At 45.8% G+C, this 15359-nt stretch overlaps 1 protein-coding gene across 5 annotated transcripts in view; it reads right to left on the reverse strand.

Moving 5' to 3' along the window:
- EPHB1 (EPH receptor B1) overlaps positions 1 to 15359 on the reverse strand; it is a 474340-nt gene that overhangs the window by 50719 nt on the left and 408262 nt on the right. For all 5 annotated transcript variants that reach the window (XM_077865055.1, XM_077865054.1, XM_077865053.1 and 2 more), the window contains one exon: positions 5503 to 5750. In XM_077865055.1, the coding sequence (XP_077721181.1) occupies positions 5503 to 5750 (248 nt within the window). The remainder of the gene's footprint in view (positions 1 to 5502; positions 5751 to 15359) is intronic.

Genomic DNA, 15359 nt, shown 5'->3' on the forward strand with positions numbered 1-15359 from the left:
AAGTTAGCCAGGCTTTTGCTAGCACCATTCATTTTCTCTAAGTAGGTCTCTAGAGACCTGCCTCCCCAGAAAGTTGTCATGCAACTTCTGTATATTAGGAAATGTATCTCAGCTGCGAGTCACAAGGGTCATATTTTTCCAATTCAGTTTGTTACTTCCTCTCTGTAAGTGTAGACAACAATGTGGTTAAAAATGAATGTCTCCCCAAAGAAGCTGGCTTGTAGATAGATTTTGGGGAGGGGACTGGTGCTGGTTGTAAACAACCCTGGAAAAAGAAATGTTGAAAGAATGTGCAGCAATATGTCTGTTTCTACTTTAAATCACTTAAGCCTTCATCAAACAGCTTTACTATCTGATTTGTTTTAATATTTAGATCAGTCATCCTTATAGTTTCTGGAGTCAACAAAGGCCAAGAAGTGGTTAAAAGTCCTGGCTTTGGAGGCAGACAGACCCAGACTGGGGTCTAGGCTCCATTGCTCACTAGCTGTGTGCCTTTGGGCAAGTTATTTAACTTCCAGAGCCGTCATTCCCACATCTATAAAACAAGAACACAGTGTCCATTCTCCATAGGATTTTGGTGAGATTAAATGAGACAATGTGAAAGGACAATATTCACGGTGGCCGTGAATATTAAGACAGCAGCAATGACCATTGGTGTTATCAGCCAGGCCATAATGTCTCAGAAACCACCTCCTCCACGTGCTCAGATGCCTGGTGAGAGGGATGGAGGACACTTGGGGCCAAGACTATAGGTTCCCACAGCTATCTGGTGTGTTAGGGAGACACCTTAGGATCACTGCCCCAGGAGAACCTAGTTCACCTGGTGAACCTAGTGCATTCTGAGCTCAACAGGTTGGCATCTGTAGTAGAGCCCCCCAACAGCCCACACCCCAGCTAATGATGAAGGCTGAAAATTTGGGTCAGTTAATTAACAAACATGATTTCTTCCATTTTGTAACTTTTGAATGGCAAGTCATACTTCTAGAATATGTTTTGATCCTCCTTTGTGTAAGGCAGGTGATGGTTTCAGAGGAGATAAAGGAAGTCTGGAAAGTTTAAGTCATCAGCCTTAAATCACTGTGTGGCTTTGACTTATAACAAGAATCTAAGTCCAGAATACCAAATTACTTCACTGGCATCCCATCTCTGATCAACTGGTAACGACTTCCTCAAATGTTGTGTGGAGAATAAGGCTGCGTATAAGCTTTGCAGCAAAAAGTGACATGATTGATTAATGATGTCTGCCAAGGTCATAGAAAAAGAAAGAGTAGAGGCATGTGTACCTCAAATATGCTACTCTTATTTGAATCTTTTAACTCTTGTTCAGGGCCTTTTCCATGGAATATGCTGACTTTGCAATGGCAACACATTTTCTTTAGAACCTGAAGGGAAATCACATATCACAGTAAGACAGGATCATGCCCATTCAGTTCATAATCTTGGTGAAACTTAAAGATATAATAAGCATATTAAGATCCCCTAATATGATCAACTGTTTTATATTCAGTTCATTGGTATAACTCTCCAAGAAGAACTTCCAAAGATAAGAATACCAGCAGACAGAGATAAACAAGACAGAAAAGGCCTAGTTTTCTTAGTGACTTTGGAAAAGGGTCAGGTTCCATGCTGATCACATCGTAAAAACACTGTATAGAGAAAAAATACAGGCCTGGGTGAAGTGATTTAAACTTTCTTTCCTTCATGAAGTGCTTTCTGCTGAAATTGCTTTTCAGCAAATTCACTGAAGCCACTTGCTAGCCCTTTTATTAGGCAGGAAGGATTTAGGTATTTCAACTTTCATTGACAAATCCACTTCAGGAAATGAAACCCTTATTTGATTTGTTTGAAGAGAATGAATCACAGATTTTTTTTTTTTTTTTAACTGTAAGAGACCTACCTTTCAAGATCATCCAGCTCAATGCCTTTAGTTTATAGGTTGGGAAATAGAGTTAAAAGATTTGCTCAAGGCCGCCAGGTGACTCATAGTGGAGCCCAAAGCAGAACCTAGGTTTGGGATGTCCAATCTGGTGTTCTCTTCCTGACGTCTGAGTTATGATCATCTAGCTCCTGCCCATGAATGAGCCTCCCTGATAAGAAATGTCCACATTTGACATTGCTCATTACCTTCTAAGAGTCTTCCAGTTATGACCACCTGTGGATGAGCCAGCAGTAACTACAAGGCCAATCTAGGCAGGAAGGCCTTACAGAATACATTGACCTTCTGGGCTATGGCACAAGAGGGACATTGATGAGGGGGTGTACCTAAGATTATACAAGAGCCGCCAGATTGAGTCCCCTAGGTTTGAGTGCCAATAAGGAAATATTTCATTATGGATTTTCATGCTACATAACCCATGGTGCTGGCATTTTCAAAAACAGATAATAATGTACCGACTGAACGTGTGGTTAAAAAATAATGGTGCTTCTAATCCTTCCAGAAGGCCAAGGATTCTAAGTCCTGCAATGGAAGAGGGGCAGTGGGTGGGCTGTGAAAAGCCATGTCCAGTGCACTCCCCGGATTCCCGATGCCCACAGCCTCTCCAACACTGACCGAGAACTGGAGCTGCAGCCACTCTCTAAAGCTGCCATGTCCATCCAGCATAAACCACAGTGACCAGTTTCGAGGTGGGGACGGTGGGGGGAGGGCTCAAATTGAGGACTAACTCTTTTCCTTTCTTCTCTGGATGGTAATCCTAAAATTACACTACTTCCCAGAAGATGGACCCTGCAGAACTGAACTGATGACCCACTTTTCAATTTTACCAAGCAGCAGATACATCAATTAATGTTGCTATGCTCCAGGGTTTGGTAGTAGGGCTGAAATTAGATTTATAGATTACCTGCCTCCATGCCGTGCGAGGAGTCAGAAACGCTTCATTTCCTCTCTCCTCCTGGCACTGCCTGCTCTGGCCATTCCTTTCTTGTCATCCCTCATCCTCTGTTTCCCTGTGTTCCTCTCCTGCCCCCGGCTCTACTCCTACCACTTGGGCCTTATCATCATGAAAAATACCGGTGTCTAACATGCCCCCATGTCCCAGGCCCCACATGGAAAGAGCCCTGTGTGGAGGGAGCATCAGTGTGGGGTTTTGATTTTCCGCAGGCTCCTGAGAATGAATCTCCTCATTCCCCTGTATGTTCCAGGGAGAAAGTCTGATCACAGTCCTCAAATCACGCTGGGACTCTGGGAAGTACGGTCAGGTGACTCATAGGAAATAAATGGCACCTAAAAAGGTCTGGAGGCTGGTTCCAGAAAATACATTTTCTCCTAACATTGTCTTCTCTTCATTTTTATTTGGTTGTCTTCATGAGATCTCTGATCACGAATGAATGCCCCCAGGAAAGCATGGTCTATACACCCCATTCTGACATGAGAGGTCTGGCTATAGGAACAAGAGACCATGTACACTCAAGAGGACTACATTTCTCCTGCCATTCCCAGATGCTTTTGTGCCAGAAATGGCTTTTCATGTTTTTCACTCAACCGGCATTTACCAGGTGCTCGCTGTGTTAGGTACTGGGGGTTTCAAAATAAAAGGCATAACCCATACCCTCAAGGAAGCTGTAGTAGGCAAAGCACATTATCCCCATCGGTTGTCTTCCCATGCCCCCTACCAAACATAAGCCACTACTGCCTACAAACCCAGAGGAGGCAAAAGTGTATGCTTGCCTGCCAAGGTAGCTTCGGTATGTGCAAATGCAACTTGTAGACAAACCTCTCAGCTATCCTTCCACACCACAGCCTGTCAGCCCTGTTTCTGAGCCTTGGAGCCACCACAAGCTGCTGAGAGATGACCAGATTGGCCATGCTGGCTCTGGCCTTCGCACACACTGCTCCATTGTTCCATTGTACCTGCCTGCCCCCTCGCCTGCCGGAGAGGTCCTCATTCCCTAATATCAGATAATTCTCCTTCCTCTTTAAAGTTTTCCCTGGATGTTTTCAGTTCGTCTTGGCTCACAACACCTCTTTACACCACACATGGAAACAAAAAGAATCTAGGCGGATGATTGCTGGATGCCTTGGGCACTAATGTCCTCAGAGAAGGGACCGAGGTGGTGGGTTGTAGTATCTAAGATGGGCACAACAGGACCTCCCATCCCTTATGTGTAAGATGACATCATGTTGTTTCTCATCAAAATGTGGGGCCTATTTCCTCCCCTTGAATCTGGGGAGCCCATCACAGAGGTTGAAGAGTATTGTGGAATTTGAAGTTAAGTTACAGAAGTGGTCCATCCTCTCTGCCTTCTTCTCATGTGACATTTGTTCTTGGGACTCAGCTTGCTGTGAGGAAGCCCAAGTAAGCCAAGATGAGTGAGTGAGTCTTTAAGTGATTCCAGGCCCCAGATCTCTAACTTCCCCAGCTGACACCACAGGGAACAAAGATGTCCTCAATAAGCCCTGCCCAGATTGCAGATTCATGAACAAAATAAATTATGGTAAGACACTGAAATCTTGGGTGTTTTGTTACATAGCATTAGAGCAATGTCTCTTTCATGTCTATAGGCCCAGCACCCAGGAGAGGGCATGATCGCAGCAGTCACCTCATGAATATTTCAAGATCAAGCAGATGAATGGTCCTTTGATCTGCAGCCCCAGCTACTGTTTGGTAGCTTTGGTGACAATGCATAGCCTGCCACTTGGTATTACCCTGAAGTCCTTGCTCACAAGGCCCTGCCCCATTGTGATGCTGCCCGTGCACCCTCTGCTCTCAGGCTCCCCAGCAGTCCCCAGCTGAGGCTCTGGTCCAAGGCGGGACCTGCTGGCTGGCCTGTGTTATGTCAGTTGCCACTCCCCAGACATCGGCATTGTGGATGTTCTCACCTACCCCTGCTCGGAGTCACTCTGTGATGTCCCACAGAAATGTAGGTGGTTCTATCATGGCTCCATGTGAGCATGTATGACAATGACCATTTACAGAGCTCCCAGCCATAGGCCTCAAGGCACCCCCTCACCTCTGCTGCAGGTTGCTTTGGAGTCACAATTCCTCATCAAGCCCAGAAAAGACCTGTGAATACTTGTGACACTGTCTGTTCCTTTCCTGCCCAGGAGCACCTCCTCCAAGGGTGGGTGGCGTGGGCATCAGAGAAGGGCAGTCCGTATTATCTCTGATGAAAGGAGTAGGCTGGGTGGGCAGCTGTGGCGGGGAAAAGGCAGTTGGCCACCGGCGTCTGCGTGAATCACAGAGGGCAGTGCAGCAGCTGAAAGTCTCCTCAATCTCCGTGATTCATGCAGATGCCGATGGCCATTCTTCACCCACCTCTATTCATTCGTATTCATCCAACAAGCATTTATCGAGGCCCTACTCCACGCTATCCTCCTACTGAGGGGTCCACAGGCTTCTCTTTGTTCTATCCTTTTAGGAACAGATCCGTCAACCTCGCTACCATTTCCAACGCCCACTCACACTTCATCGGGTGATTCCTAAGCAGCGGTGTCCTCATGCTGACACGTGTCCCCAGCACTGTACACTGCTAACGTCATCCACACCCTGGAGCTGCTCTTACCCTGAGGAAAGAATCCAAAGCACCGTTCTCCATGAACTCCGTGATGATCATGACAGGTCGACTCTTGGTGACCACGCCTTCCAGGCGGATGATGTTGGGATGGTCAAACTGACCCATGATGCTGGCCTCACTCAGAAAGTCCCGACGCTGCTTCTCCGAGTATCCAGCCTTCAGCGTCTTGATGGCCACGTAGATTTCCCTCTTGCCCGGAAGTTTCAGACGCCCCTTGTACACCTCTCCAAACTCCCCTGCAACAAGAATGCAATCAGTACCCATTTCCTTCCCGGTCTGTGGAACCACAAGGGCACCATAGTGGTGGGCACAACAGTGCTCAGAGTGGAATTGCCGTGAAAGTGACAGAGATAGCAACAGTGTTCTCTCATTGTGGTGTCCTGATCCCAATCAGTTCACTGCAAACACAGAGGTTACACTAAAACATGTTCCTTGCCTCGGTTCTTCAAAATAGCTCGGGTAACTAAAGGGAAATTTCAGAGTATATATGAGTTTGTTTTCCCTCACGTTTGGTTTTCCATTTGTGTCCCAGCTGAATAATCGAAATGAAACGGTCAGTTTCACTTTGGCAGATCATAATTCATTTTTAGCAGAGCCTGACGCAAGAACATCCAAGGGGCTAGGGGATATGTACGGGTTCTTTAGTGCTCTGAATGAGATGTACAACATTTATGTTCCTACACTGCCCTGAAAACTTCTGTGTCTACTGGGTCCCCCGGAGAGCGGACACTGAGAAGTCAGGAAGGGAAGTTAGCAGACACTGTGCAGGATCGAAGGGGAGGAAGCAGGGTTGGCCAGAGTCCCAGATCACAGTGCAGACCTGACCTTATGAAAAGAAGAAAGGAGGGAGCAGGAAGGAATGAATAAGGAGAGCTCCAGATGGCCATGCAGACCGGGCTGAAGCAGGCCTGTCGGTTTCATCCACCCCTGGAGCGTTCCAGAATAAAGAGCACCCATGCGGGGAAGGCCCAGGCCCTAGCCTCCCACCGAGCTCGGTCACTGGCCTGGGCTGCCGGGAGGAGCTGGCCTCTGGCGGGAAGGCTGAGGCTGGTCCCGAAGGTGCCCCAGCTGGGGCTGGCAGCTACCTGTATTCCTGGCAGCTGAAGAGCCAAGTGGTTTCTCCGCGCAAACACGAGTGGTACACCTCCATGGGTGCTGCAGCACTTAAGCATTTGTGCAGTAAAATCACCCGGAGTAAAAACAATTCTGGTGACACTATTTCATAGCTGCTTTAAGAAAAAAAATCTGTTGAATCCTGTTAAACATGCTTTCAAAAATTATTCTACTCTTTAGCTTGGCTTTGTAACTTCCAGCTCTTCCATGTGAAGCAGTTTTAGCATCTACTTGCAAGTACGTCAGTGACATGTGTGTCAAAAGCCTGATGGGGAGACTCCTGGCTTTCTGCTGGTGGAGGGGGGTCGGGGAGAGACTTCCTCTTTTATCTTTAGTTTCTGGAAGAAAACAATGGACCCAACTGTGAGCAGAATCTGTTGCTGGCCAAAGGAGAAAAGCAAGTTAACATCTCTGTGATTTGGTTGGGAGTTCCCTTTGTTTGTTTTCTCCTGCAGAAGTCATTGGAAGGAAGCTGCAGAAAAAGGGCTTTTTATACCAAACTGCTCCAGAGTCTGGGGGACTTGTTGGAAGCTAGGGCTGGAGTAGAGGTTGGCTCAAGCACCATTAGGATGATTTCAACGCGGAGCTTAAGGCATAGATCATGTGTGAGTGACACTGGTTTCGACATTAACCAAATGCTGCTTTGGTGAACTGCTTGAGGTCAGACTAAGTCTCATTCATGTTCTTAGCTTGTAGGACCCACCGTGGTGCCTGGTATGGGGTAGGCATGCCCATAAAAGGTGGGGGAGCATATTTATTACTACCTGTTTGGCTTCTGCTTTGTCTGCTCTTGGGTTATAACCTGTTGGAGACTCTATCCCTGCTTTATCCAAAAAAAAAAAAAAAAAAGGAAGTACCAGTATTTAAATTTCTTATAAAAGATTGTTTACTGCAGCATTTTCTTCTACAGCAAAACACTGTATGCCCATAACCAGGGAAATGGCTGGAAAATGACACATTCATCCTGTGGAATGCCATGAGCTACCGAGAACTAGTAGATGAGTCATACGTCCTGACTTGTATTGTTAAATGGGGAAGAAAAGGAAAGAAAGCTACAGAATGTGAGTGCAGTTTGTAGCCAAACAGAGTGTGTGTGGATGCAAAAGAAAAACAATGGAAAAAAAATCTACATAAAATTATTTTTAATTTAAAATTATTTTTAAAAATGGTTGCCCTACAAGGTGGGAATAGGAGTGGGGAAGTAAAGTTAGTAAACTTAATTTAGCTCCTTTTATGTTGTTTGACTTGTTGCAATAAGCATTACTTTTGTTATTCAACTGAGTAAAATTTTCTTAAAAGTGCTCCACAACAGGAACCTGTCATATATATGTATGTATGTATGTGTACGTATATATGTGTGCATATAGTATGTGTATATATGTGTGTATATATTTGTATACACACATACATGTGTCTATAAATATACATATATGTGTGTATGTATGTATGATCTATAATATGTGTGTATAGATATTAAATCCATCCTTCTGACACCCTGACATAGGAAGCATTCAGTAACCATGAGCTGCATGAATACAAATTGCATATTTGATAAGTATACCGATTGAAGAATATTGGTTAGTATTTCTTCCTTATTGCTATAATACTGAGTTACATTTTCTTTTAGTAAAAAGATGGAAGTTGAAGGCAAAGATATGGTAACATTTCCTCTTGGAGGAGATATGACGTCAATATCTATTGACCACCTACTATGTGCCAGGCAATGTGCTAGGCTCTTTGCATGTCTTATCTCAGTTTATCCTTGCAGCACCCTTGTGAGTTGGGTGTTATCATGCTCATTTTACTCGTAAGGAAACTGGGGCACAAAGAAAACATGCCCCAAGCCCCCAGCTGCGAGTCAGAGCCAGGGATGCTGTCCAAGTCCACCCCTTTTCCTGCCATACTGCCTCTTGGTAGGTATGCTCACTCAGCGGTGCCGCAGGGAACATAGCCATGTGATATGAAGTCACAATCCAGGGACCACTGTGCCCCAACAGTGCAGTCACCGTCACGGCAACTCATATGCAGGGAACTGAAAATGGAGTAGGACTATCTCCTAGACAGATCTCACATTCACTGAAACTTCCTGCCTGGGAGTCAGGTGGGGTCAGAATATTTAGGCATCAGAATATTCATCAATTTCTACATTAGTGTGTAGAGTTTGGAAAGGCTCCAGGGGAATCTGATGTCCTCACACACACACACACACACACACACACACACACACGGGACCACCACCAGTGGTTCCCAAAGTTGGCCACCCACTATAGGGGAGCAGGTGCACTTCGTATAAAGTATAGAGTAGTGGCCTGGGTCCCACCTCTAAGAACTCTGATTCACTTGTCTGGGTGCACCCTGAGCCTGGACATAGTTAACAGCTGCCCAAAGGATCAGCTACACAATTTATGGGTCAGACCGAGGTGCCAAATGAAACTGAAGGAATTCTCATTCAAAAATTATGAAGGATTTCAAGACTGGGAGAGCAGTGCATTAAACTAAATGTGGGCCCTTTTGGACATGGGGCCCAGGGTGGTGACCCGTGAAGATGGGACTGGCTGCCCAGAGTGTTTTGATGTGCAGCCAGGTTGAGTGCCACGGGCCTAAAGCACCCAAGCATATTTCAAATGGATCGGGGGAAGTGCCAAAGGCCCCAGAATACCTGGACTTTATCACTGCCACTTTGAATCCCTTGGAAAGCAGCGCCTGTGTACAGGCTGCCTCTCACAGCACAGGGCCTGCCACAGAGTGTGGGCTTCATAGACGTGAATGAAAAGAAAGAACAAGAAAAGGAAGAAACCAGTGAAGGTGTGGCTTTGGCAAGCTCTATCTACACAGAACAGTGTGGCTCAAACTACTTTCTTAACTGACAAATGTTAGTTCATTGTCTAATCTTTGTGGCTGACTGGTATCCGAGTGTAGTGCTTCTACTACTTGAGCTTTAAATTGTATCCTCTGCGCAGGTTGCATCACATAGGTCTTGAAAATTATGAAATAAAAATGTGCTCTCCTGAGATTTCAGGGTGGTGAAACCACTCTGTCTGAAACTGTCATAGTGATAGGTGTCATCATACATTTGTCCAGGTCCGTACAGTATACAACCCCAAGAGTGAACCCTCATGTAAAGCATGGACCTCGGGTGATAATGATGTGTCAGTGTAGGTTTATCTACCAAGGTACCACTCTGGTGGGGGATGCTGATAGTGGGTGACACTGTGCATGTGTAGAGCGAGGAGTATATGGGAAATCTGTGTACCTTCCACTTGATTTTACTGCGAACCTAAAACCACTCTAAAAAAATATAGACTTTAAAAAGATGTGCTGTTCTTGGGTAGCTTGTAATGGGCTTTGTAGTCAGTCACTATGGTGGGAGTGGCGTGACTGCTCCCAGGAATTTGCTCTGCAGTCATGGGAAGCAGTGGCTTCATACTGATTCTGTAAAAATAGCTCCTTTCCTGTCTGGCAAAGAAATGGCTTCATATTCTCCAAGCCCAGAGGTTTTCAAAGTACCCACTTGCAAAGGAAGCCACTTAGTCCACAGTTCTCACTCAGAGGCTGTGCTCCACCCTCTCATTAAGTGGCCCCAGTGCTAGGAGAGGAACTCTGGCAGGGAGTGGAGGAAGCAGCTCCTATCTACGCCAGCCTGGCCATCGACTTGCGGGGCATGTCTCCAGGCTCAGTTTCCTCAGCTTTACACAATAAAAAGAAAGGACCAACCATGGGGGCTTCCTCACAGGGTGTCAAGTCTCTGAGAAAGTGCTTTGTGCTTTTTGTAGTGCAACTACAAGCTGTGGAGACACATGTGGGCAGCAATTTAAGACAAGTCAGGGGTAGGGGCGTGAGGGTAGTAATGCATGGGTATGGGCTCTGGAAGAGAAAAAGGTGGAAGAGCAGGTATCTGAAAACTGAAGGGGCCCAAGACAGAGGTGTAGTGGGGAAGGCCTGCTGCCAGGTATCTGGGTGTGGAAGGCATCCCCAGATAAGCCTAGGGCACTAAAGTGTGAGGGCTCTGGCCCTCTAGCACCACCACACCCTCATAGGGAGTGGAAGTCAAGGCCTACTGCCATTATTAGTAACGGAAAACCAAGGGTTGGTGTGGCTTACCATCTGAGAGACTCTGTCTCCTTGATCTTTGACTTCAGGTTCATATATCATTCTCAAGAAACTATTTTTGCTTCTTGACACCTTTCCTGTAATTAGGGCCAGAACCTGCTGTCTGTGATGCTTTGATTTGCCATGATCTGAGCTCTAAAGAGCTTGCTTCTACATGAGTTCCAAACCACGGCCATACATTTTTCAGTTTTTGATAAAAATTCATAATACCTAAAAATATTCTCAACAAATCAAGCATTAACATCATATTTAAAATAGATGCTTATAGGAAATGACTGGGTAGTGGTTATGGTTGGTTCTTTCTACACAGATCTGACAGTAATTGTAGCCAGCCTAATTTTTTCTTCTAGCTGGACTTTGATTGGCAGGCATCTTTGCAGCTGACCTTAGAACCTCTTCTACCGCCAAACCTCCCTTTGGGTAAGACCTCGCTCCAGCTTCAGGCCAGTCTGGGGGCCAGGGGCTCTCAGCACTGGTTCTCAAGGTGTGGTTTCTGCCCAACAGCATCAGAATCACCTGGGAACTTGTTAGAAAATGCAGATTCTGTAGCTCTACCTAGACCTTCTGGTTCAGAAGCTCAGCCCGGTGACAGGAGTTTTAATATGCCTCCAAGATGGTTCTGATGCCTGGCTCAAGTTTGAGAACCTTGGCGCTCCAGGCTGTCAGCTGAGGGTAATTTAGCCAGTTCCCACAACTGTCCTCCAGACAGCTACTGATATAATTCCCTACAAGTTTTCAGCTCCTTGCCAGATCCTCTTTCCTACTTTCCTTGACAAAATGAGGAAGAGAGAAAAAGTGGTTCAGCAGCATTAAATGCCTCAACTATTATATATAAAATCAGAAGGAAAGAATTTTCAATTTTTGAAAATGAAACATCCAACCTGCCAGCAGGTATTTCAAGCAGTGGCTGTTGGCTATGTGCAGTGCAAATCTACACACAATTGTACTCTTTTTTTTTTTAGCAGCATTTTGAAGTCACAAACTGCCTTGGGGGAAAAAAAGGAAAGCAGAGCTTCTAGTTACTAATTCAAGCTTCCACCAGAAAAGGAACTTTTAAAGAATAAATTTAAACTAGGTTTTAAAAGTGAGATTTCCAGCCTGTTTTATCACACTAGCCCATGCAAGGTAAGTAGGTTATGGCTAAACCAGGGATAGTAAAACCATGGCAGACAGTCAGCTACCTCCCAGATCACAGACACCCAGGACAGACATTCCTGCACCCAGGACAGACATTCCTTATCGATCACAATATTCCTATTCCTCCTTTTCAGCAGAGCTTCCCAGGTCCCCACTACCAGGCTACTGGCATTAGCAGATGAGATGGAACCTGCTCGACAGCCATGATGTCCACGATACCTAATATGGTGAGAGCAAACTGATTTTCTCTTTTCTTATAGCTGTTTGTGGTCATTTGGCAACTGCCCACCAATAGATGACATTAGTTGCATAATGTAAGCAAGCACATATAGCTGAACATGCTAAATATCTTGATCCTCATCGTTATCCTTCTTAAGGTCGGTAACTGGTCATACTAGAGGAGGAGGACTGGAGGATGGAAGAACTTGCTTTCCCCAGGGAATGTGAGGTGCCTACCCCATGGGCATGATGAATTCCAGGATAGTATCATCATTGCCAGCAAGGAGGTGTGCATATTCCAAACTCCCTGAGTTTACCATCAGAAGTAATGTCCCTGTATACTCAACAGCTCTTTTCCAGAATAGTAACTGAATATTGGTAGGTATCCAATAATGGTAGGTAGGTGGGGGTTATGTTCCTCAGACCTAGATCACTTGTGTATGGGTTTCAATTCTTGCTTTATTTTTCACTCAGCTGGCAGCACAATCTTTGGCAAGCTATCCTCTGAATGTTGATTTCCTCACCAGGTTAAACACACACACACACAAACACACACACACACACACCCTACCTCACATTAAGGGAGCAAAGTGAGACAATGCTTGTAAAGTATGTCCATAGTGAGTGTTCAATATATGCCAGTTACCTTAATTATAATTACTTAAGACATCTATCTGATTTCCTTTTCTGGAAACCCTTCTGTTGTGACTCTTATCCAATATTGAGGCCATCCTCATGCTGCCTACCCTCACTTTGAATAAGTCCAGGAGAGTCAGGCTGGCAGGTGGCCTTTCTACCAAAGCACCCCCCAAGAAACCCATCTTCTTCGAAGACGGAACAAGTGGGCCTTCTGGTCCCATTCCCAATCTGTGCACATCACAGATTCCCCTCCACAGCTCTCTTCATGCAGCCCTCTCCCCATAAACCTGCCCCTCTCTCACAAAAAAGTGATCTGTGGAAATGCTGAATTGGCAGCTGCTAGAGTCAGAGGAGGAGATTTATTAATAAAATACAATTGCCATATCTTCCTCCAGACGCCACCCTCTAGTGTCACCTCTACCTACATTTTCAGGTACTTGACAGTCATGATCAGGGATGCTACATAGGTTACACACTGCACAACCCAGACTGCCATTCATGCCATGGAGCCCAATTATGGATGGCACCCTGCTTTATGCTCTGGGTGAATCTATGGATCAAACTGATCAGAATTAACCAGTGCATTGGAGTTGGCCTGTGAGATGGCTCCTATGAGTAAAATTCATGGTTACAAAGATATGATATTTTCTAAAGACACTAGAGGCCTGTGGCCCTCTCTGAAGAGACCAGTGACATCTATTATCTGCAGCAAGGGTGAAAGGCTGGACATCATCCCACTGGGCCACTTCTGGAGTGCCAAGTGACTCAGGACCCTTCACCTCCCTCTGGGTTTTCTCCATTCTCCTAAGCTCTTCCAGTTCCCCAAATTTTCCTCCCTGCTCTACTCTCCTCCCAAGGACCCACTTTCATTCAACCATATGCAACAAACATTTGATGGAACATCTGAGTGCAATACCAGGCCAGGTGCGAGACTAACAAAACCCTGAGGTTGTGTGGCCGTCATGGAACTTTGAGGGTGATGATGAAAGACAGGCAGCTAATTGCATGATAGTTAATGAGTTCATCATCGCTCAGTCTTCTTGGATGCTATCATATCCAGGTCATGGTTACTTTGTCCAACATCTCCAACAACTTGAGAAGACCTGGGCAGTTGTTGCAATTTTTCAGCTTCAGCACCTAGACTTGACTCTACTGGCCTTTACTCACATGCATGACCGCTACCCCCCCCACCCAAGTGTTTAACTGGAGGCCACAACCTCCATGTAGCATCTCCCCATCAGCTCCATTCACCATGTTTGGATACATTCGGGTTTAGATCTGTTTAGTTACTTTTGTGTGTGTGTGTGTGTGTGTGTGTGTGTTTTGTTTAGTTACTTGAGCACAGCCTACCACCTCCATTCCAGCGGTGGCCATTTCAAACCTTCCCCACACTTCCAAGCAAAACCCCATAACTGGTCTCCATGCTTCCAAAGATTCACTCACCCTTTCTCATCAACTCCTTCTAGTCGAATCCGGATATAGCATCTATCAGATTCATGTCCCCAGAGCCTCATTCTTATCACCTAGCCTGCTCAGGCACGTACCTAAGACTCACACCATCCTCCCTCTATAGGATAAAATCCATACCCAAGCTCCTGGAACTCCAGGTCTCAGCCTAATTCCCCAGACTCCACACTTGCTATTTACCCTCAGGAAACACCTCCTTGTCAGCCTTCTCTCCCTGTTCTCAGGATGTGCCAATGGAGTGTCAGCCTCCACATCCTCAGGGGCCCCTAAGGTCTTTTTTCCCTGGATTCTCTCCTGCCCTCAAGCCTCTTCCCCCATCTCCAGGACTATCTGTCCCCTGGGTCCCTTGTCTTAGCTGTCAATGGCCCACCACCCTCTTGTGGAATGGCACTGTGTGTTTGTTAAATGATAACTCCTATAGGGCTGGGGTTGTTAGGCATCATGCATTTCCCAGCATCCACCACAGTCTCAGGGACAAAATCAATGTTTCATGAATGCGGATCTTCTTGAACTCTAAACTCAATCCCTTTTGCAATGATCACAACCCACTCCTTGCGTTCCACACTCAGCAGGCATAGGCAGGTTCCTCTGCATCCTCTTGAAATAATCTTGCACAGCCTGGAAGTTTAGGATGTACTAGAAAGTGTTCTACTACCAGCTCTACAGAAAGCAAAGAAACAAAGAAACAAATACCTTCCATCTGTAATATTTGCCAATTCCCATTGTGTAAATACTCCTAACTGGGGCTGGGGTCGCCCTACCAACACGTATCACCAAACACCAGACGAGAAAGAACTGTACACCATGGGCCCTTGTGAGGCAGTGCCAGCTGGCTCCAGCATCCTGCTGCTAGAAGGTCATATTCATTTCTCTCCTTAAATCATGTAATTTTCCTCTTCTGTCATTGTCTCATTCCCTAATGAGTTTCACAAAAGCTTGTTCTTTTTCCTAGTTTTCATCCTTTAAAGCTCAGGCCAAAGGTTATCTTCTCTGTGGAAGCCTTCCTGATGTCCACACCCATTTCCAGAACAAGGAACCCAACATAGCTCTGTGTTGGCCCAACATTGTGTACACGCCCGTGTCATGGATGGGGTGAAACAGTGAACACACTACCGGTCTATTTCCCAGTAAGATTGCCAGACCTCTGGGGAGGGGAGAGG

Source organism: Canis aureus, chromosome 22 (genome assembly GCF_053574225.1).
Source record: "Canis aureus isolate CA01 chromosome 22, VMU_Caureus_v.1.0, whole genome shotgun sequence".
Lineage (NCBI taxonomy): Eukaryota > Metazoa > Chordata > Mammalia > Carnivora > Canidae > Canis > Canis aureus.